The 21494-nt window shown below is 40.5% G+C and overlaps 1 protein-coding gene across 1 annotated transcript in view; it reads right to left on the reverse strand.

Moving 5' to 3' along the window:
• Nucleotides 1-7846: 7846 nt before the first annotated feature.
• KNL1 (kinetochore scaffold 1) overlaps nt 7847-21494 on the reverse strand; it is a 50226-nt gene continuing 36578 nt past the window's right edge. Inside the window, exons 16-26 of the mRNA XM_050954775.1 lie at nt 19526-19642; nt 18689-18776; nt 18025-18105; nt 17545-17584; nt 17317-17418; nt 16762-16862; nt 16381-16449; nt 16102-16211; nt 15324-15442; nt 10013-10135; nt 7847-9880 (exon numbers count right to left, since the gene is read on the reverse strand). Coding sequence (XP_050810732.1) covers nt 9766-9880; nt 10013-10135; nt 15324-15442; nt 16102-16211; nt 16381-16449; nt 16762-16862; nt 17317-17418; nt 17545-17584; nt 18025-18105; nt 18689-18776; nt 19526-19642 — 1065 coding nt within the window. The 3' untranslated portion in view covers nt 7847-9765. The remainder of the gene's footprint in view (nt 9881-10012; nt 10136-15323; nt 15443-16101; nt 16212-16380; nt 16450-16761; nt 16863-17316; nt 17419-17544; nt 17585-18024; nt 18106-18688; nt 18777-19525; nt 19643-21494) is intronic.

Here is a 21494-nt window from a genome sequence, read left to right on the forward strand (position 1 = left end):
CCGTACCCTTTGGAAAGCCTCGCAGTTTTCCCAGACCGTGCCGCTGGAGGAACAGATCCACCCATTCCAACCAGGGGACTTCGTCTGGGCCAAAAAGTTCGTTCGTGACGACACCCTCCAGCCAAGGTTTACTGGACCCCACCAGGTTCTTTTAACAACCCAGACTGCAGTGTTCCTGGAAGGACGCAAATCTTGGATCCACCACTCCCACGTCAAGCCAGCCGTAGTGGACCACAGTGACGGACCAGCAGCTCTTGTCACCACTGAGGACACTGCCTTCGACCAGTGGACCAGCTTACCTCTCTCAGACATTAGACTTAAATTGACTCGAAAAAAATGAGAGGACCCTTTATTCTGACAACTGTATGTTTTTTTTATGCTTTTTTAGTTTATTTTCTGCTTATGAAGAATGCTGTGTTTTTGTAAATGACACCTACTCTAACACTTTTCAACATACCAAACACCTAAGGGAAATGGCTAAAAACTACTCCTCTGGCCAGCCACCTTATGATTGGTGGGGAGCCTTATGAAATTGGCTGCCCGGATTTGGATGGGTTAAAAAAAAACTCTTGGTGGGTGTTGTTGAGGCCATAGTAGTCCTTATAATACTGTGTTGCTGTATTCAGTGTGTCCCCTCCCTCATAAACTCATGTAAGTCAGTTTATTCTTTTCCCACTTCAGCTAAAAGCCTTACTCTCTTCAAATTGGCCCAGGCTAAAATTGCCAAGCGGCCCTTGAGATCTTAAAATAGGGTGTAGCTTTTTGATTAATAGTTATCTCAAAGCTACAAATGGAGGAATGTTGGGTCTAAACTTTTGGTGAACTTTGGGGAGCCAAAACACACCCAGACTGACTGTCTCTGCATAATCCTTCCTGAACCCTTTTGAACAAAGCACTGACCTGCAAACTACTCATGACACCCCCTTTCCCTAGTAGCCATTAGCCTTTATCTCTATGCATTTACTTGTTAACTTGCTTTTCCTGTAAAATCTTGATTAATTATGCATGACCATTATCTTTTGTTAATCACTTTGTTTACTTCTGTGTATAAATATTGATGCTCACCCCTAATAAAGGGGCCACACTTAATCTAAAGCTTTTTAGAGCTAAGGATAGTGTGAGCCCGTTGATCAACGCATTGGTGTCTGGTCTCTGACAGAATTGTGTGCCCCATACCAACTCCGCACGAACTCGGGTGCTGGAGAGGTGAGTGAGGACTTGCTTTATTACCTAACATAAGTATATTAAGTAGTACTATACACAGCACTCACATTCAGGTTTTAAGTCATAACATTTAATGAGTAACCCCCTCATAAATCAACAGTGGTATCAAGTTGGGGGGAACATGGTGAATCTTAGGTAGAGAACAATGTTCTCTCCCCCCCCACACACTTGATACCACGTTCTTACCTTTTATTTGCATTACATCCTTCCAATGTAGCTCATAAGTATCTCAAGGCAGAGACCTTTAACTTATTTGTAAAGTGCCACATGTAGTTATGTGGCACTATGAAAGTACTAATTATTTTTCAATGGTCTAATTTTTTTGCTTAACAAATTGACTACTTTATATATGGCAGCAGCTACCATATGATGGTTGTGACGGTACCTCCCATAAGGCTTTATGGAAATATGCTTAGAATGTTTTATGCTACATGTGCCATGTAACATCTCAAAGGTTATGATCTACTGAATGTATTAATACTATTTGTATGCATGTATCATTTTTTTATTCAAAGTTATGAATGTTGGCTGTGTACTGGCTTGATTTCTAAATAACCTTAGTAGAGCATTTGGTCAGTTCCTGAAGAAAGGAATGTTGAAATTAAGTACCTAATCAAGAAACACTTAAAGGACAATGGATCTTGAAATGCTCCAATCCACATAAGTCTACTTGAGGACATTCAAGGTAGCATGTAAACAATGGATGCTACCTGTAAAAACTGTGAGTCATATATGGATATGTGACTTGCCCAGGTAACTCCTAAACTCCATCTTGGGGCTGGACTTTGCATAGGAGTGAGGAGAGGGTCTCCACCCACAAGAGAAAGTCTATTTAAATCCCTGGGAGACCCCTCCATTTTGTCTTCAGCTGGCTAAAGAGATAGCCTCTCCACCCCCCAGGATACTCGAAAGAAACTGGAACAAAGGACAGTGTGCAAGGGGTGTGAGTGATTGCTGGACCCAGGCTAAAAGGAGATTAGTCTGTAAAAGGGAGCATTCTGGAACTGATGAAGATCTTATCTGTATTCAGTTTGATTAGACATAGGTTTGCGCATTTTTTTATTTTATTTTCCTTGGTGACTTACTTTGTTCTGTCTGTTATTATTTGGAACCACTTAGATCCTACTTTCTGTATCTAATAAAATTACTTTTTACTTATTAACTCAGAGTATGTGTTAATTGCTGGGGGAACAAACAACTGTGCATATCTCTCTATCAGGGTTATAGAGGGCGAACAATTTATGAGTTTACCCTGTATAAGCTTTATGCAAGGTAAAACAGATTTGAGTTTAGACCCCATTGGGAGTTGGGCATCTGAGTGTTAAAGACAGGAACACTTCTGGTAGCTGCTTTCAGGTAAACCTGCAGCTTTGGGGCAAGTAATTCAGACCTTGGGTCTCTGTTGGAGCAGACAGGTGTGTCTGGCTCAGCAAGACAGGGTGCTGGGGTCTCGAGCTGGCAGGGAAAACAGGGATAGAAGTAGTCTTGGCACATCAGGTGGCAGCTCCCAAGAGGGTTTCTGTGATCTAACCCGTCACAATGGTAAATGTCTAACTTCGTAAAAAGCAAGTCCTGAAAAGAGCAATACTTTCCAAATGATTGACCTTAAACAACACACACACACAGATTATAGTATGTAGAATCAAAAAAACATTTCCACTGTACATTTTTGATCATGCCACCATGGCTTTCTCATCACTGTCAGCACTTATTCCGTCTCCCCACTCCCAACTAAATTTAAATAAAGCCCGTAGAAGGATCTCTTTATATAAAAAGTCCTCTGCCAAAACTGGGTTACAAATTCTGAGGAGAGCTTTAGTTTGAGAACTATGGACTGTGCAGGAGGGAGACAGGAAAAAGGGATCTAGTTATATCATAAAGCCTGATTTTCTCTCATTGTGGAGAAATCCCCAGCACAAGAGGAAGCCAAAGGATTTACAGAGGTGTTGCAGCCTTGGATTCATTACTGAACTTTGCTGATCTCACAGCACTGAGCTGAAAGAGCAGGAAATTATTGGCAGTTGTAATCCAACTCCTGGAACCACTCATACCAACTTTCACTGGGCTGGAAAGGTTAGGAGCAGTTTACTGCTCACATGTGCTGGAGCCCCAGACAGGAGCTTCATATGGCTTGGAGCCACACCAGCCTGAAAAGCAGACAGCAGCAGCCACATTTTTCACCTTAACATATAGAATAGTTCTGATGATAGAGGGGCCTTTATAGGTTTGATTAGAAAAATAAGGTACAAGTATAATGAGAACTAACTACAAATATCTATCCGGACCAGCGACTGCACTGCATCAGCTGGACTGGAGGAATCATAAAAAATGTCCACAGCTTTGGGAGCCTGGCTGACAGGGTGCTACACAGGATTATCAGTTTATCTGAATAAAATTAAACGAACTGTGTATTGTAAGTGCAAAAGTCTAAGCCATTAGATGTAATGAAGTCCTTGATACCAAACAGGTAATTCTGAGTTAAACGGAAATAACTTTGAAAGCATAACCCTGAGAAGCATATTTAAGAGACCCCATTTCCAATTCAGGAACCTGAGAAGAGACTTTTTCCTCAGAGTTCCTAAAAAACAATGGAATTTACATTGAAGCTAAATATTAGTAGCTTCCATATTTGCAGATGATGTGAAAAAAGTTAGTGTGTATTTCACAAAGTTAAAATTTAATTGTTTTTTTTTTTTTTAGTTATTTTACAAGTACAATAGCACATGGGACTCTTTAAAAAGAACCTGGTTTCTCAAGTGCTAGAGACACTGGGCCCAACAAGACAGAAGCACAGGCAAGAGCAGGCTTTATTCTAGGTCCTATTTTTACTAGATCTTCTGCTCTGGGGATAGATGTAAATCTAATCCCAACTCAAGAATTTTCTTTTCATTCTCTCATTAGCTTCAATGAGTAGGTTAATCGCTTGGCATACTACATTGGGGCACTCCCTGGTGTACATGATTGAGGGCAGAGACTTGAATGGGGAGCAGCAGCACACACCTTCTTTCAACCAGTGCATCTATCCTATGGACAGAGTTTTAGATGTTTCCTATGAAAATTAAAGTTGAGGGTACAAGAAATGCAATATTTATAATACAGGGCAAAGTGACCTTCATCCTCATCCCAGTTAATCCTTCTGCAGCTATTTGGAGAATTTAATCCAGCATCAGATTTGATTTACTCAAGCAAGATGTAAAGACTGAACATGAAGAATGGACACCATGAGTGTTTAGTGGCTTCTGCACTTCCCGCTACACAGAAATCAGTCCCAAATCAGTAATTGGAGAGAAACAGATACCCTATGTTTCCTCAGAAAGATTTCCGTCTCATGACACTGTGAATTTGGGGCTTTTCTACACTGGGAAATTAATTCAGATTAAGGGAAGGTGTGAATTTAAAGTGAAATAGCTATTTTGGATTTATTCTGGAATAAAAACTTCTAACAGAGAGTTAATCAGGAATAGCTATTCTGGAATAATTCCCTGTGTAAACAAGCCATTAGTCAAATTTGAACCCCTCCTGAAATATATACTGTTTATTTTACATGAATGATTGTTTTGTAATTGGTGATTTTAGATGCCTGTACATCACTTAATATTTACAGTAAAAATCAGGTTTTAAATTAAATCAGATTAATAAGTTAAAGTACAATAAGTACAATTATGTTTTATCATGGATATCTATAAAAACTATCTAGACAGAACACCACAGTCAAGTCAAGATTTAAATTTACTGTTTATATTAGGGCTGTTAATTAATCGCAGTTAACTCACGCAATTAACTCAAAAAATTAATTGCAATTTAAAACATTCATTGCGATTATTTGCAGTTTTAATCACACTGTTAAATAATAGAATACCAACTGAAATTTCTTAAATATTTTTGGATGTTTTTCTACATTTTCAACTATATTGATTTCAATTAGAACACAGAATACAAAGTGTACAGTGCTCACTTTATATTTTTTATTATAAATATTTGCACTGTAAAAATGATAAACAAAAGGAATAGTATTTTTCAATTCATTTCCTACAAGTATTGTAGCGCAATCTCTATCATGAAAGTGCAACTTACAAACGTAGATTTTGTTTGGTTACATAACTGCACTCAAAAACAAAACTTTAGAGTCTACAAGTCCACTCAGTCCTACTTCTTATTAAGCCAATCGCTAAGACAAACAAGTTTGTTTACATTTATGGGAGATAATGCTGCCCACTTCTTATTTATGTCACCAGAAAGTGAGAACAGGTATTTGCATGGGACTTCTGTAGACGGCATTGCAAGGTATTTACGTGCCAGATATGCTAAACATTCATATGGCTCTTCATGCTTCAGCCACCATTCCAGAGGACATGCTGATGATGCTCGTTAAAAAAAATGTGTTAATTAAATTTGTGGCTCCTTGGGGGAGAATTGTATGTCTCCAGCTCTGTTTTACTAGCATTCTGCCGTATATTTCATGCTGTAGAAGTCTTGGATGATGACTCAGCACATGTTCATTTTAAGAACACTTTCGCTGCCGATTTGAACACACGCAAAGAAGGTACCAATGTGAGTTTTCTAAAGATAACTACAGCACTCGACCCAAGGTTTAAGAATCTGAAGTGCCTTCCAAAATCTGAGAAGGATGAGTTGTGGAGCATGCTTTCTGAAGTCTTAAAATAGCAACACTACAGAACCTACGGAAACTACAGAACCCAAACCTCCAAAAAAGAAAATCAATCTTCCGCTGGTGGCATCTGACTCTCATGATGAAAATTAACATATGCCAGTCCACACTGCCTTGGATTGTTATCGAGGAGAACCAATCATCAGCATGGACGCACGTCCTCTGGAATGGTGGTTGAAGCATGAAAGGACATATTTACATGCTAGATGCGCTAAAGATTCATATATTGCAATTCCAGCTACAAAAGTGCCATGCGAACGCCTGTCCTCGCTTTCAGGTGACATTGTGAACAAGAAGTGGGCAGCATCATCTCCTGCAAATGTAAACAAACTTGTTTGTCTGAGTGATTGGCTGAATAAGAAATAGGACTGGGTGGACTTGTAGGCTCTAAAGTTTTACATTGTTATTTTTTAAATGCAGAGGTTTTTTTTTTTACATAATTTTACATTTGTAAGTTCAACTTTCATGATAAAGTACATGTATTAGGTGAATTGAAAAATACTATTTATTTTGTTTTTTACAGTGCAAATATCTGTAATAAAAATAAATATAAAGTGAGCAGTATACACTTTGTATTCTGTGTCTTTATTGAAATCAATATATTTGAAAACGTAGAAAACATCCAAAAATATTTAAATAAATGGTATTCTATTATTGTTTAAAAGTGCGATTAATTGCGATTATTTTTTTAATCACACAATTGTGATTTTTTTTAATCGCTTGACAGCCCTAGTTTATATTAAAACAGGGTAGTTCTGACTCATGTTCTTGCTTTTGCATCACCAGTCTTTTCTACAGATAGCACTGTATCCTTATGATAAAACAGAATTTAAAAGGAGCAAATACTGTCATTTGTAGATTACTCATATGGAAGTCATCTCTCTCCTTTTACGCAAAACCTGATCCCACCCAGGCTTTTGAAAAAAGTGGCACAGGCCTGCGATTCAGAGGTGTTGGGTTCTAAACCCAGCTCAACACTTTCAGAGGCTCCAATTGCTGACGCAAATGATCAGATACTTTACAGAGTTATTCATGGAGTTCCCTGACTGAACAATAGGCATATGCAGAATAACTGTTAAAACTTTAGAAATTAGGTTCTAATTGAATTTATCTTTGCAAATTAATTCTAGTAGGTATATTACTTCTAAGGAAGTAACTAATACCTTGTGACGTTTAGAATTGTAAGTCAGGTCTGAAACTATAGAGGAAAACTGGGGGGAAATGACTCCTTGAATGACAATATGCTGTGAACGTCAATTTCTAAAACCCTTGGAGGAGTTCATGTGTACACACATTATGAATAAATAATATATGCAAGACTAGAGCTGCTTCATTTCTGCTGTGCTTACATTCTCTCTTATTTCCCCTACCCTCTAGGTCTCCAACCAGAGCAGCTATAAAGACAGCTCTGATCAGACAATTCACCACATTCCACCCCCGGCCTTGTAGTCCCCTGATGTTCTTGGCTTAGTTTTTCTTTGATGTCTCTCAGTCAATTTGTTTACCACTATGCAGCATAGCACTTTATGAAGTATTGCAGGAGCACCCTCTGCTGGTTAAAAAGATCAATACTTCATCGATTTAAATATATATATTTTTAAATACATTAAAAGTAGTTTCCAGTACTGCAAGAGTCTCAATAGTCTTCTGCCTGTCTGTGGTCATTTTCCTAGGGTATTTTTATATATATTTTTTTCTCCTGTTGTTTTGTGAAAGTCACGCACAGACAATGGAGGAAATTAAGACTATATAAGGAGAAAGTGCAACACACACACAAATACTGTCACATTTACAAACAAAAGACAGAAGAAACATATTGCTGTAATAATTTACAGGTAATGACAAAAGTTACTCCCATGCTATCAGATAAATTTTCAGATTGAAATCTGATATGAGTTGACAATATCCATTTAACTTCTAAATTATTTCATAGTAAAGAAGACAAGGAAAGTATTAATGATACAAATGTTTAATGAGCTTTTCACTACCTTCTGTAGAAGGAAAAATTGTAAAAACCAGAGAACTTCATAAAAATATATCAATGCTTAAACATCTGAAAACACATTTTAAAATTCTTATATTTTACAGACAGATAGAAATGGGCAGGCACCTACAGAATGGAGAGTTGAGAAGAGCTAGATGCTTCAACACCATAGGAACAATGTCTGTTTACCCACGACATGACCACGTCAGTCCTCACAATCTGAAGAATGTACTTTACTATTAAGACTAATAAAACAGTCCAGAGTATGCCAAAGGTATTATTCAGATCTCCTAGTTTTGAAATATAGTGCACTGATTGTTCCTTAAGGCTCCTAGAACATTACAGCTCATGCAATTGATAGGAAACTTGGGGACAGACAGGACGTCTGTTAGTGATTTCTGTGGCAAATTATACACCAACTTCTCCAGGGCATTCAGCAAATGTTTAGAATTTACTAGTTTATTTATTACCAGGATCAGTACAAAGAGTTAAAGGAAGCAATGATACGGATGGTTTGCTAAACAAAGATCCTATTCCACTGAAGACACAAAAGGAGGACAGGTAAAGGAGATTGTATTTGGAAAAAACATGAATTTATGATGAAATTTTAAAAAAAAAGTTTTGCCATAAAGTATCCTTAAAGGTAAAGCAAAAAGTCTAGTAATGTCACTTTCATTAAAATTACTAAAAGGTTCTTTAGAAACTTAATTATAAAATAATTAAGCAAAACATGATCAATTTGACTGAAAAACAGCTAAAAGAGCTGCTTGTTTCTGAGACCATAGTGCACATCACAAGACATTTTCAGATAGCTGGAATTTGTTTAGCTGGATTTGTTGTACCTATTATAACCATTTGTACCAATACTGCAGATAAAAAGAGAGCAAACACTATTTGGGACTCTGTTTAGGCAGAGAAAAGTCCATCTATTTAATGAAAATCACCACAGAGTTTTTTGCTAAGGAAACAGCTGCCTCAAGCAAGACAGTAACTAAATGGTGCTAGAAGAGTGCCTGTTAGATCCAGCCCTTTCGAACATCTCCTATCATGTCACCTGTTGAACACATTAAGCAAAAGCAGATTTACATATTTAGCCTTCTTACCCCTTTGAGAAATAGGGAGCCCAGCATAAGTAAGTGCATCAAATAGCTTAACACCGTAGCAATAGAAAAGGATCTACATGCAGAATGATTAGAACCGAATTCCACAAGGAAAAGTTCACAACTTGATCCATGTGACTTTGGGTTCTGCTGCACTGCAAAATCAATGGTTAGAAACAGGGATCTGTAACCTTAAAGAGAAACTTTTAACTTCACATGCCACTTGTGAATTTCGTAAGTTATAATTTTGTCAAGCAGCAGAAACCAGAATTATAATTTCTGTGATCTGAGAGACATTCCAGTCAGCTGATATAATCAAATTTAAAATCTGGGCTAGTTAGTGAAGTAACTTCCAGTCATGCAAGCCTTGGAAGATAGACAATAGCCCTTGGTAATAACAAACTAGAGATAAATTATCAGGCTAATTCTGCTGGTTATAGGAGCTAGAATTTCTTTTATGTGGCAGTGCAACAAAGGGAAACCACAACCAGCAGTGGCTAGAAGGGTTGGGAAAGAGGAAAAAAAATGAAAAAAGTGGGACAAGTTAATGGAAGCCATCTGAAATTCCTCCTTGTCTCTACAGAGATTTCTGCATTCCCTCAGCATGCTTTGGTATAGGAGAGGTGTTTGGTAATAGGCTTACTGAGATTTCATTTCAGTGGTTTAAATATTGGACAATTCACAGTCAGTTGCTAAATCAGATTCTCATAGCACTAAAAGAAGCTGGCAACTCTTGTAAGTTTGAAGAGGACAGATCCAGCTGGAGAACTGTATTGACCTGAGTGGATTTAGTGAACGATCAGGGAACCCTGCAGCAAGTCATGATGAATCATTTTGACCATTCTCATCAGGTAGCTGGTGCCCAGTGGCACATTGGACAGAACAGCAGAAATTTCATCATGGCTGGGAAAGACAAAAAGCAATTATCTCACATGAACTTCTGACAGTATATTTATTAGCATTTAACTTCCTGTTCCCTGCTTTGAAGTGAAAAGTATGCCCAAAGTCCTTTATTCTTCTGCTTGTGCTACTCACCCAAGGCTCCCAATCCGTTTTTGGACAGTGAAAGGGAGTGGAGCTGATGGGTAGTTGGCAGATAAAGAGAATGTCACCTCAAACTTTGCAAAAACTGTGGAAGTGGAGAACAAGAGCTTCACTCTGCATGGAAAACAAAATGTACATGCAGAGGGTTAAGTCATGGTTTCCTACAATACAGCTTCCTTTGAAATTGTGTCTTCAGTTATGAGAGCCTAATGCCTTAACATAGACATTATACACAGCCTCACTTTATAATCTTGAAGCGCATCAATAGAATGTGTTTATTGTGTAGCAGTAAGTAAGGTTGAAGGAATCTTCCCATTTTAAGTAATAAGGCCCAAGTTCCCCTCAGAAGAAACCAATCTAATATGTCCCATTTTGTCTTAGGGCAGAATTGTTTTGGAAAGACTAGGGCAGGAAGGGAGAGGAAAGATTCCTTTTCTGGATTTCTTCAATAAATAAAAAAAACAAACAAACCTCATTTCTCCAAATCTGTAACTGCACATTTGTTTTGTTGACCTCACTAAAGAGTACTGCCTTTTCTTTTGTTGTTATGTCGTGATGAGGGACACAGGATATTAGTCAGGGATATTACCAAAAAACCCCAGCCTGTGATGATGTGTATATATCCCACATTAAGGAACATAGAGAAAGGGTTAACTAGAACAGGGATACAAAGAGGCAGTGGGAATCTGGAAGAGGGATCCTGCAGTGAAGAGAAAGTACTTGTCCAGCTCAGCCCAGCCATGCCACAGGACAAGGAAGCACCACGGGAAAGTGGGAATTGGGAAAATGAAGGATTATTGTGCTTTAAATTAACTTTAAGTGAAGCATTGTGTTTTTCTACCTGGCTGAAGAAAACTTAAGATGTCTTCGCTTTGCTGTTTTGATTTTTTTCCCCCTGAAGACCAACTGTTAAAAAGGGACAGTTACTTATTGTAACTGTGATTCTTTGAGATGTGATGCAGCTGTGTATTCCACTTAGATGTGTGTGCACCCAGTGCACCAAAGCCAGAGAATTTTGCCTAGCAGTAAGTAAATGGGGAGTGCTTGTGCCTTGTGGCCACAGCCCCTCCTTTGGCCATAGGAGCTGGGGGTGCCCCAACCCCCTCAGCTCCTTCACACCAGACATGCAGAGAGTAGACTCTGATGTAGAGGGGACAGAAGTGGGTCACGGAATACACGTCTGCATCACATCTCAAAGAACTAAAGTTACAGTAAGTAACCATTTCTTCTTCGAGTAGATGCAGCCGTATATTCCACTTAGGTGACTCACAAGCAGTACCCACCCAAGGAGGCAGGGCTTATAGCCTACCCAAACAAAGATTACAGGACAGCCTTACCAAAGCTTGCTTATGCCCTGGAAGATGCAGTAATGGCATAATGATTCGTAAATGTATGCATGGATGCCCACATAGCAACCCTGCAAATGTTCGAACTGTTGTGGAAGACTGAGATTACAGACTGAGGCAAAGGTGGCAAATCGCCTGAAAGTTCTCGGTAGGCAAAAATGCTCTCAAACTCATAGAGCCCCAATGAACTCGATTTTCTGAGCGAAAACCAAAGTTGATTTACTGGTATTTAGGATGAGACCCAGACAGTCAGGCAAGCGCAATGTAGCTTCGACGTGGGAAAGGACTTCCTCTCTGGACCTGCCTCTCAGTAACCAGTCATCTAGGTACAGGAAGATGTTGATTTTAATTTCCTGAGGTACACCATCACCATGACCATGCAGCTGGTAAAAACTCCAGGGGCGAAAGAGAGGCCAATGGGAAGCACCGTATACTGAAAATGGTGCTCCGCTACGATAAACCATAGGAATAGCCTGTGGCTCGGCAAAATCACCAAGTGAATCATATCCTGAAGGTCTGGAGCAGCAAACCAGACATTCTGAGACAACACAGGGAGACTAGTCAATAGAGTGACCATTTAGAACCTCATGTATCTGATATATTTGTGAGGCCGTGAAGGTCAAGAATAGGTCTCATTTCTTCCTTGGATCTGGACACCAGAAAGATTGAGATTAGAAGCCCTGACCCCAGTGTTCTGGCAGAACGTCCTCTACCACTCTCAAAGCCTGTAGCTAGCAAACCTGCTCGAGGAGCAGTATGTCGTGAGATGGGTCCCTAAAGAGAAATGGGGAGGGAGGGTCAGGGAAAAGGTGGAAAGGAAATGGATGGTGTAGCCCAATCTGATGGTGCTTAGGACCCAGCTGTCTCTGGAGGGCAAACCCCAAGCATCGTGAAAGCGAGTCAGCCAGTCCCCAAACAAAGGGGACGGGAAGAAGGGAGTGATCACTGTAACACTGTTCTGGACCAAGGAGTCAAAACAGGTGCTAAGGGGGTGCCGGGTGAAGGTGTGTGGGATTGGCCAACCCCCAGACCCGAATGCCTCCTCCTCTGGGACCTATGCCCCTTTTTGGGGAAGTCCCACTGTCCTAGGGGAGGGAAAGGCTGCCCAAATGCATGCTGTTGATGATACTGCTGCTGCTATTGACCACAGCAGTGGTGCGTCTCCACTGCCGGCATGTACACCACCAAGAACTGTAGGATAGCTCTAGAGTGCAGAGTCTCATTCATCTTGTAAAAAAAAAAGCACTCGTCCATCGAAGGGCAAATCCTCTATGGCCTGTCTCATGTTGGGAGCAATGGCCAAATTCTGCAGCTAAGATGCTTTTCTCACAGTCACTGCTGAGGCCATCACTCTGGCTGAACTATCCACCATATCCAGTGCAGACTGCAACGAAGTCTTAGTTACCAAACAGCCCTCGGTGATAAATGCCTGGAAGTCCTTCCTCAAGGCTTTGGGCAGCTAGTCTGCAAACTTAGACATAGCCATCCAGTTTACAAAATTGTATTTGGACAGCAATGCCTTCTGGTCAGCAATGCACATCTGCAAGGAAGAGAAGGTGTAAATCTTCCTGCCCATCAGGACGATCCATTTAAGAGTTCTTGTTGTTGGGAGTGGAAATAAACCTGCCCTGCTGGGCTCTATTGTTCACCGCAATTACAACCATGGAGTTTGGGGCATTGTGGGACTAAAACCCCTCAAATCCCTGCACTGGAATGAAGTAGAATTTCTCCATGGGTTTCACATTAGGGAGTATCGAATCCAGAGTACTCCAGAGAACCGTAGCAGGCTCTAGGAGTGCATTGTTAGTAGGGAGGATGACTCTCACAGGGACAGATGGCTGCAGGATATCCAACAACATATGGGTATTCTAGAGAAACTTCTCCTGAATACTGAGGGAGGTCCTGGTATGCCTTGACATCCTCTGGTACTAAAGGAGAAGAAGAGTTTGGCAGTGCAGAATTGTTTAGGGATAAAGAGGAAGTAGTTAACTGTGCCAGAGCCAGATCCTGCTCCAGGACCAATGGACCAGACTGGAGGTGATGGGAAGGTTTACCAGTGCCTGGGCCTGTGGTGGACTGATGCTCACCACAGAACTGCCCGGTGACCTCGCCTTAGGGCGAAATGAGGAGAATCCACGGATTCCACAGGTATGGGTAAGGGCATTGGTGGGCAATAGGCTTCCTGACTGCAAGACAAGCACCAATTCTGATAGCAACAGCGTTCCATAAATGGCCCCCACTGAGTCAGGCAATGGAAAGAGGGAGAACAGGAGGAAGATCCCAATCTGGATGCTGATGAGTCCTGAGCTTAAGGGGATAAAGGTGGAGCCAGCCCTGAGGATGCGAGCAACCAGTCTGACTCATCTGTAGCCCACAAAGAAGAGGAAACTGACACCGACAGTGGAAATGGTATCACTGGTACTGAGTACACCTCTGTTTCTGGTGGTGGAAGCAGAGTTGACCCCAACATCAGCCCTGTTACCGAGGTGATTGACGGTGCTGAAGCAGAAGGTGATGTGTGCCACCACAGTAACATCTGCAGCACCAACTATGCAACAGTGCCAAGGAGTTTCCCAGTGCCAAGGTCCCTTGCATTGAGCTTGGTACTTCCCCAGTTCCACAGACTGTGGAAGGCGAATACTGGGGAGACCTAATTGTTCAGTGGCCTATCCAGCCAATGGGACTAAAAATGACTTAGCTGTGGCAAAGTCCAGGACCAAAGGAGAGGTCAGGACAGAAAGGCAAAGGAGGTCTGCAGTTACCTGGCATGCTACCGACATGGAAACAATCTAACAGGGTCTCTAACCTCCCTACTCAGTCCTGGGGAGCGGAAGGGAGGTTCGCACTAACTCTGTGCTCTTCCTGGAAGAGGCGAAAGAGTCCCCACAAGATCTAGAGTAGTCTTAATTGGTCTTATGTGACCTTTTCATTGGTACACTCCACAGGGAACGGTTCCTCTCTCTCTTCGGAGAGACACCTGCTCCAGGGCACAAAGTGGCAGCACTCTCAGAACCCGAGGACGACCTCTGATCTAACAAGGGCTTTGTTGTCGAAGGAAGCCAGATCACTTCTTCAAGCAGGTGCTGTTTTAGGCAAAGGCCTTTAGCCACTTGAGTTCATTTTGTGATTGATTTACAGATCGAACACTGCTCCTTGATGTGGGCATTACCCAAACACAGCAAACTCCACATCCGAAGGATTGTTGTTAGAGATCGCTCCCTGACACGACAGACAATGTTTAAACCCTGGTAAGGGCATCAGAAGGGAGTACTTAACTAATACAGCTAACACTAATTTAACTACCACTAAGGGTACTAATTAACTATATACAAGTAGAAAAAACACTAAAATAGTGAGAGGTTAAGACCACACAGAAGTCCGACTCTAGCCACAAGTGGAAAGAAGGAACTGGGGGGTGTGGAGTGTGCGCGCGCAGGTTTCGGTGTGATGCTGCCCCACATAGCCAGAAAGGGGCTGTGGCCACGAGGTATGAGCACTGCCCCTCTACTGGTACTGCTAGGCAAAATTCTCCAGCTTCAGTGTGCTGGGTGTGCACACACCCAAGAGGAATACACAGCTACATCTACTTGGAGAACTACTCTTGGTCCTGACTCCCTGTACGTTGCTGCACCCTGATCTAATGCTTTGGACAGAAGTATGTGTCAAAGTGACAGGTAGCAAGTGATGAAAGATATGTCAGTAAAGAAGCTGACAGAATCCATGAACTGTTCATTTTCTGCTATTCTGAAGTTAGGGTTTTGTTTTTTAAAAAGAAGCTGAATTTGTTTAAAAAACCCACCAACAACAAACAAAAACAATTAAGTTTTTGACGTCAGCTGGCTTCCATTATTAAAGTTAGATGGAAAGTGTGTTTCAAAGTCTTCTGTTTGTGAGTAGTCATTAAGAGCACTTTCTAGGGGGGTGAATTGGAGTAGGTTTGATCTTTAATCACTCACTTTGTATTATCCACTTCTGTCTTCAGAAGATTAAACTTTCCACCCCATCTGTTCAGAAACTCAATCTCTTCTCCTAAGAGTCGACAGCGATTCACCACTAATGAGACCTCATGCAGCATCTACGTGGACAATCAGAAAAAGTAATCACATTAGAGTTCACTCTTGAAAGCTACACAACATTTTAAACTGCAATTCTATTCTAGAAAGTACATAAAAAAACCCATAATCTTAACTGCTAGCTCTACACTCAGTCTGGGATCTAAAAATGAAACTGGTCAAGTATTACCACAGATGATAATTCTGCTGCCCAAATTCTGCCCTCAAATATACCGCTGCATCCTTGTGGGAAAGCCAAATTTGGTCATGCAATTAAAACCACTATTCTATTAATTATGTAGGAACCAGAATAGAATTTCCGTACTGGATAGTTGTGCTGGCTCTGTAGTGCTAATAGAAGTAGTAAAACTTATTCCAGTCGTAAAGCAAGCAGACATCAATCAGGGAACAGATCTATTGATTGAGGAATCTACAGTTATACAGAGTCACCATTCAGAGCAGAACCACATACTTTACTGTATGATTTATGATTGATTGAAACTACAGTTTTAGAATCATTTTCCTTATGGCAAACACTTAAGCAGCAGAATATTCATTAATTCAAGGCTGAACTTTATTTTAAGAAATCATTGTTAAAGAATATCATCCTTATTCTGGTGAACAGAACAGATTCCATGATCACCTTCTCAGGGCTCTGTAGTTTAGCTTCTTGGAACATTACCTGGGGCAAGTGGTGCATTGTTGTGCATTTTGTTTGCCAGGAACCCTTACTTTCAATAAACTGGAAGATGAGCCTTTGGACTAGACATGATGAGAGTGGAGCTTTTTCTTCTGTAAGACAAAAGAAAGAAATATTCTTCAGAACTGTTTATATCTGTAATCAATAATCTTTTTGGGACTGTCAGGCAATGCACTTGCAGATAAAGTGCAAGTGTGAAGATACCTTCCCATAAACAGGCAAACCCAAGGACCAGAGCAGCAAGCCACTTCAGAACCTTACCATCCAACAGAGATTCAAAACTCATATCAACAATCTTTCTGCAGGGATTGTCATTGAAAACCGCACCACCTGTGAGAGACCAAAAACAAACTGTAAGTGTGTACTTCCAGACTGTGCGCACTTCCTAACGCCTCAGAAATCTCTCTCCAGGAGCAGACATTTAGGTTGTATAATTTAATCCTTTTGCTAAAAAAAAAAATCAGGCCTGGACTCCAATCCATAACTACCTTAAACTCACAGTTTGAGTGCTTCCACTCTAGTATGTTTGCCCTCTTCTACTAGTATAAGGCTAAAGATGTCAGCCTGATCCGACGGATTTAAATTATGTAAACCTTCTGGTTTGTAAACCAGAAAAAGGTCCTGACAAATTTTGCCACTCACCCACTGGTGGTCCAAATGTGATAGTCAGTTCTATAGAATCATAAAGGAAGGTAAACACTGCCTGTTGATCACTCCACTCACTGATCTCCCATTCAGTGAAGCTAAAGAAGAAAAACCTGAGTTACAAACAAAGAAAAAGTGGAAAAAGATAAAGTACTAGATGTACATACAACATCTACCACCACATAAATGTGCTGATGGTAGCTAGCACTTTTTTGTCCCTGTGGATCATCAAGTCAGATGGAAATAGTAGCATGACCTTTCAGGAAATATTGAAAAGTTTGTATTCTGTTAAGAGGTAACACTGAACATTAAAACAAAAATACTCATTTTGGAAGGGAGGAGATTGCTATAGGAAGAGATTTTGCAATGTGCCTTATGTACATAAAATCAGTTCATCCTACTATGCACTAAACTCACAGAAGCTTTACTGCTAATCCTATATTGCCAGGAGATAGGCTCCCAAATGTAGCATTAATTAAAAATACATTAGCACTACCAATGTGAGGATCTCTGGGATAAAAATCAAAGGTGAAGACCCTTTCCTTCCCTTACTTGTATTTGTCGAGGAGCTCCTCACAATCACTTGCTTTATTCTGCAGATAGTTTATTTCAGAAAACCCCTGCTTCTTCTGAACCTCCAGATTTGACAGATCCCTATAGAAATATAGCAACAAAATCAGAGGCTCCTGGGAAGACAAAGCACCCTGATACAATCTCTAGAACCTGAGTGCACATGCAAGCTTTAAATAAAGGTAAAAGAATCATTGTGTAAAATTCTACCTTTGAAGCTCTTCTTCTTGGGCTTTGAGGTTTTCAAGCTCTAAGAAATTTAAAAAAGCTATGAAAGAGATCTGCAAGCAGTATGAGAAGCATGAAAAAAAACCCTGACTGGCTGTGCAGCCCTGGTTCTCAACATCAGGAGAGATCCCAGGGCGATGGTAATTATCCTTGCTAGGATGTCAGTAGAAATGGGCAATTATTCAGCACTTGGAGAACAATGCATTGCAGCCAGCTCATGTTCTTTTCAGCTCATTGTATTCCAAGTTCTGATTTTCCAGAAAAAAGGCAATAAAATGCAGAAAGGATGGTTTATGTGGATAGCCATCTCTCAACCCAGCGAAGACAACTGTGGTGGTAAGATGCCCACCTTCAGTGTTTGCTTTCACACTAGCCTGGAGGTACATATCCCCTACTCTAGGCCACAAATCTTTCCATCCCCAGAGTTCATTAATAGAAATGTACCTCAGCTGGCCCCATTACCTTTCTCAGAGTTTCTCACTTTGGACTCCAACTCTGCCACTGGATCACTGATATCTGCTTCACATTCTTCCAACTTAGTAACTAAAAGAAAGCAGCATTAGAAACCACTCTCTACCCACCACACTATTCTGAGGCACAACAGTGACTCCTGCAGGAATGCAGCCTCTCTTTGTAGCAATGTCAGGCTCAATGTTTAGGTTTCGGTTGTCTTCAGCTATTATAATAATGAGCTGCAGTTTTACTTTGTCAAAAATGACAATATGGACACACATGACAGGAAGCCTGTAGTTCTACAATTTACACAGAAAATTTCAGGTAGCAGGGGATGATGGGTAAAAAATCCTATCCCATTATAGTAGTTTTGAAACTTATGGCGCACATTTGTCTTGAGCACTGAAATATATTAGAAAAAACCCCAAAACTAGTCACTTAGTCTCCATGTCCTACTTACAGGGTTCCCCTAAGCCAAATCTACAATCACAGGCCTACCCAACCAGCCTCATATAGACAAGTTACTCATAGAACAGGAGTTGTAATGCTTAAACACCCCTTCTCTAGTTTCTGCTTGTAAGTGATCATTTGAATAGTAGCTCTTCCAAAGAAGTTAAGAGGTGTTTACACTCCAGTAAATGAAAATTCTCGAACTGGGATCTGAACCACTTACCTGTTTCCAGAGCTAAAAGACAACTATCCATCTCCCTGAGGAATTCATCCACTTTTGCTATTCTTGATTGTAATTTCTTCCATTGGATCTAAGGGTAAAATTGGACAATTATGTTTCATTTTTGTTTAGTAATATATTTTCGCATAAATCTATGGCTGCATTTAAATAATAGTTCTGTGTTTGCTAGGACTCTCACACTGATCTCTGCTTGCCAGAAGATGGACCAATGAAACCAATGCAATCTATCATACTTTGACCTAAAACCAGATAGACAGCAGTTAAGATAATCACAGGATTTCAGATGACACCAGAGCTGCTTTGCCATCATCTTTCAATCACTTTTCTCAAGAAGAGGAGAGATGATACAGGGTGCTAAATGAGAAGATATTTTTTGAGCAAATGCTAACCTGTTTGACCCTTTAAGAAATAAGCAAATTCTGAGATGTCCTTCACAATGGGACAAATGCTCCACTTATTTCTCTGACTGGTGGCCTATGCCGATATCCCCACTCTCTCATTACTTGTAGTGCAACATGATCACACTGTAAGAAGATAGCAGTGCCCATGTCATTGCTACTCTCTCTCCCCTCCACTGTGTAAGAGGATAGAAAGATATTGCCCCTGCCCTAAAGTGTTCACAATCAAATTTGAAATAAGATGCAACAATATGAGGGAGTAAGTAGGAGATTAACAGTAACAGGATGCATATTTACATAGGTTATGTGCATAAGTTGATAGTCAGAACTCACCTTACACATTTTAAATATAAATTAAATGAATAAATCAGGAATCCCTAATGGCCCTCTACCACTCTCTTCCCTTCTCCAACCCAAATACCTGTGTGTTCTGCACCAAATTGTCATACAATTTCACTTTCCCCTTGTGAGCCAGGACTTTACTCTTCTTGGTGAAACAGGATTTCATTTTATTCAACTCTGTTCCAAAGTTCTTCAGCTGCAATGGATGGGAACAACAATAGGCAAGTGAATTAGAAAGTTACATAACGTTAGTCTTTGGGACTGATTCAACTGTCTAGTAGCAGCATATATGAGTCACATGTAGAGCCCTGCAAATCTGCAAATAACCATGGACCATGTTTGCGGATCACGGAAGGATGCGGATCCAAGTTTTATATCCAGAGCCCTGCAAATCTGCAGATATCCTTGTGAAACTCTGCACCCCATATTCACCATTGTGATAGATTATGATATGATTGTGATATAATTATGATGCATCTTGTACAAAACATGTCATGTGAGGTGTCTATGGAAAAGTTGTGATTTGCTGCATATGATTATCCTATTTGTATGAATGTATCAGTTTTGTATCTGGAGTTATGAATATTGACTATGCATCTGTATTTCAAATGTGCTTGCTCCTGGGTAACTCCCATAAGTTAACTTACACTCAGTCTAACCAGCAAATTGTGAAGGGTCTATTCAAGATAATCGACCAGCAACAAAAACAATGGGCCATGGGAAAAGCTTAGCCTCACCTGATGAGCTTTCCTGTGGACACTTGAGCCAATATATGGATAATGGCTGCTATGACTCATCTAAGCTCGCAAGGGCATGTGACTAGATCATGTGATATTAAACTTCATCCTGTGCCTATATTTTTCCACTAACTGGGCTAGGTGCTTTGCTTGGAACAATGAAGTTCCCTCCACATGGAAGAAGCTATAAAAGGGAGAAGTGACATCACCACTGGCCTCAATGCCCCCACAACAAATAACCTGGAAACACCTGAGGAAGACTGATATGAGGATGGAGGTCCCAGGCAAGAAAGAAGAAAGCACTGCCTGTGTGGAAGACTGGTGGACTGTTGGTACCATCAAGGTAAGACACTGCTTATTTCAAATCTTGTTTAGTTTAATAAATTTAGATTGCGATTTTGTTTATTTCTTAGGTAACCAACTTTGAGCTACACATTATTACTTATAATCACTTAAAATATTTCGGTAGTTAATAAATTTGTTTTATATTTTTACTGAAAGAGTGTGTTGTTGGAAGAGCAAAGGTAAATCTGCTCAGGAACATGGGCTGCATTGTTCTTTCCACACTGAGGCGTGGACTGGGAAATAAACTTACGTTGGTCAGGCTTTTGACCAGGGCAAGATGGTACAGCTCTGGCTGTGGACTGGCTAGAGCCTCTCTATTCTTGGTTCATGAGTGGTTAGGAGAAACATTCATGTAACTGCAGCTTGGGGTGTTCCCTGCTTGTGTATGGTTGTGTAAGTATAAGGTCTGGAGAGGATTTCAGCTTGTCACTGCCTCACAGCGGGAGAGGGGGCCCAGGCTGGTATGCTAGAGGGCTCAGCGGTACCCCAGTCCCAGGTTGCATCCCAGGGAAGTCCATCACAATCCTCTTTGGGGCAGGGACCATGTTTGTGGATCCGACGTAGATAAAAATTTTGTATTCACATGGGGCTCTACATACCAGGAGTCAAAAATTTGGGTCAGGAATTTCCATAATGATAATCGGGCTCAGTATAATTTAGTACTTTATTCTTTGCAAAGACTTAGCAAGTTGGAAATCCCTTATTCAAAAATAGAGCAGCATACAAAGTATCAGAACGCCAATAGCATTGGACACTTATGTCAAATAACTAGAAAAGAGGGGCTTTCAGCACATACAAGGAGTAATATGCATTTTTTTTTGCCTTAAGCACTCTGAAAGGTTATTACTCTGGTTATTTGAGACACTTAACACAACTCTACTTAAAATATATATATATATATATATATATGGTATTGCCATACTGGATCACATTTGTGGTTCATGTAGTCCAGTATCTTGGCTCCAA

This window comes from Gopherus flavomarginatus, chromosome 5, assembly GCF_025201925.1.
Source record: "Gopherus flavomarginatus isolate rGopFla2 chromosome 5, rGopFla2.mat.asm, whole genome shotgun sequence".
Taxonomy (NCBI): domain Eukaryota; kingdom Metazoa; phylum Chordata; order Testudines; family Testudinidae; genus Gopherus; species Gopherus flavomarginatus.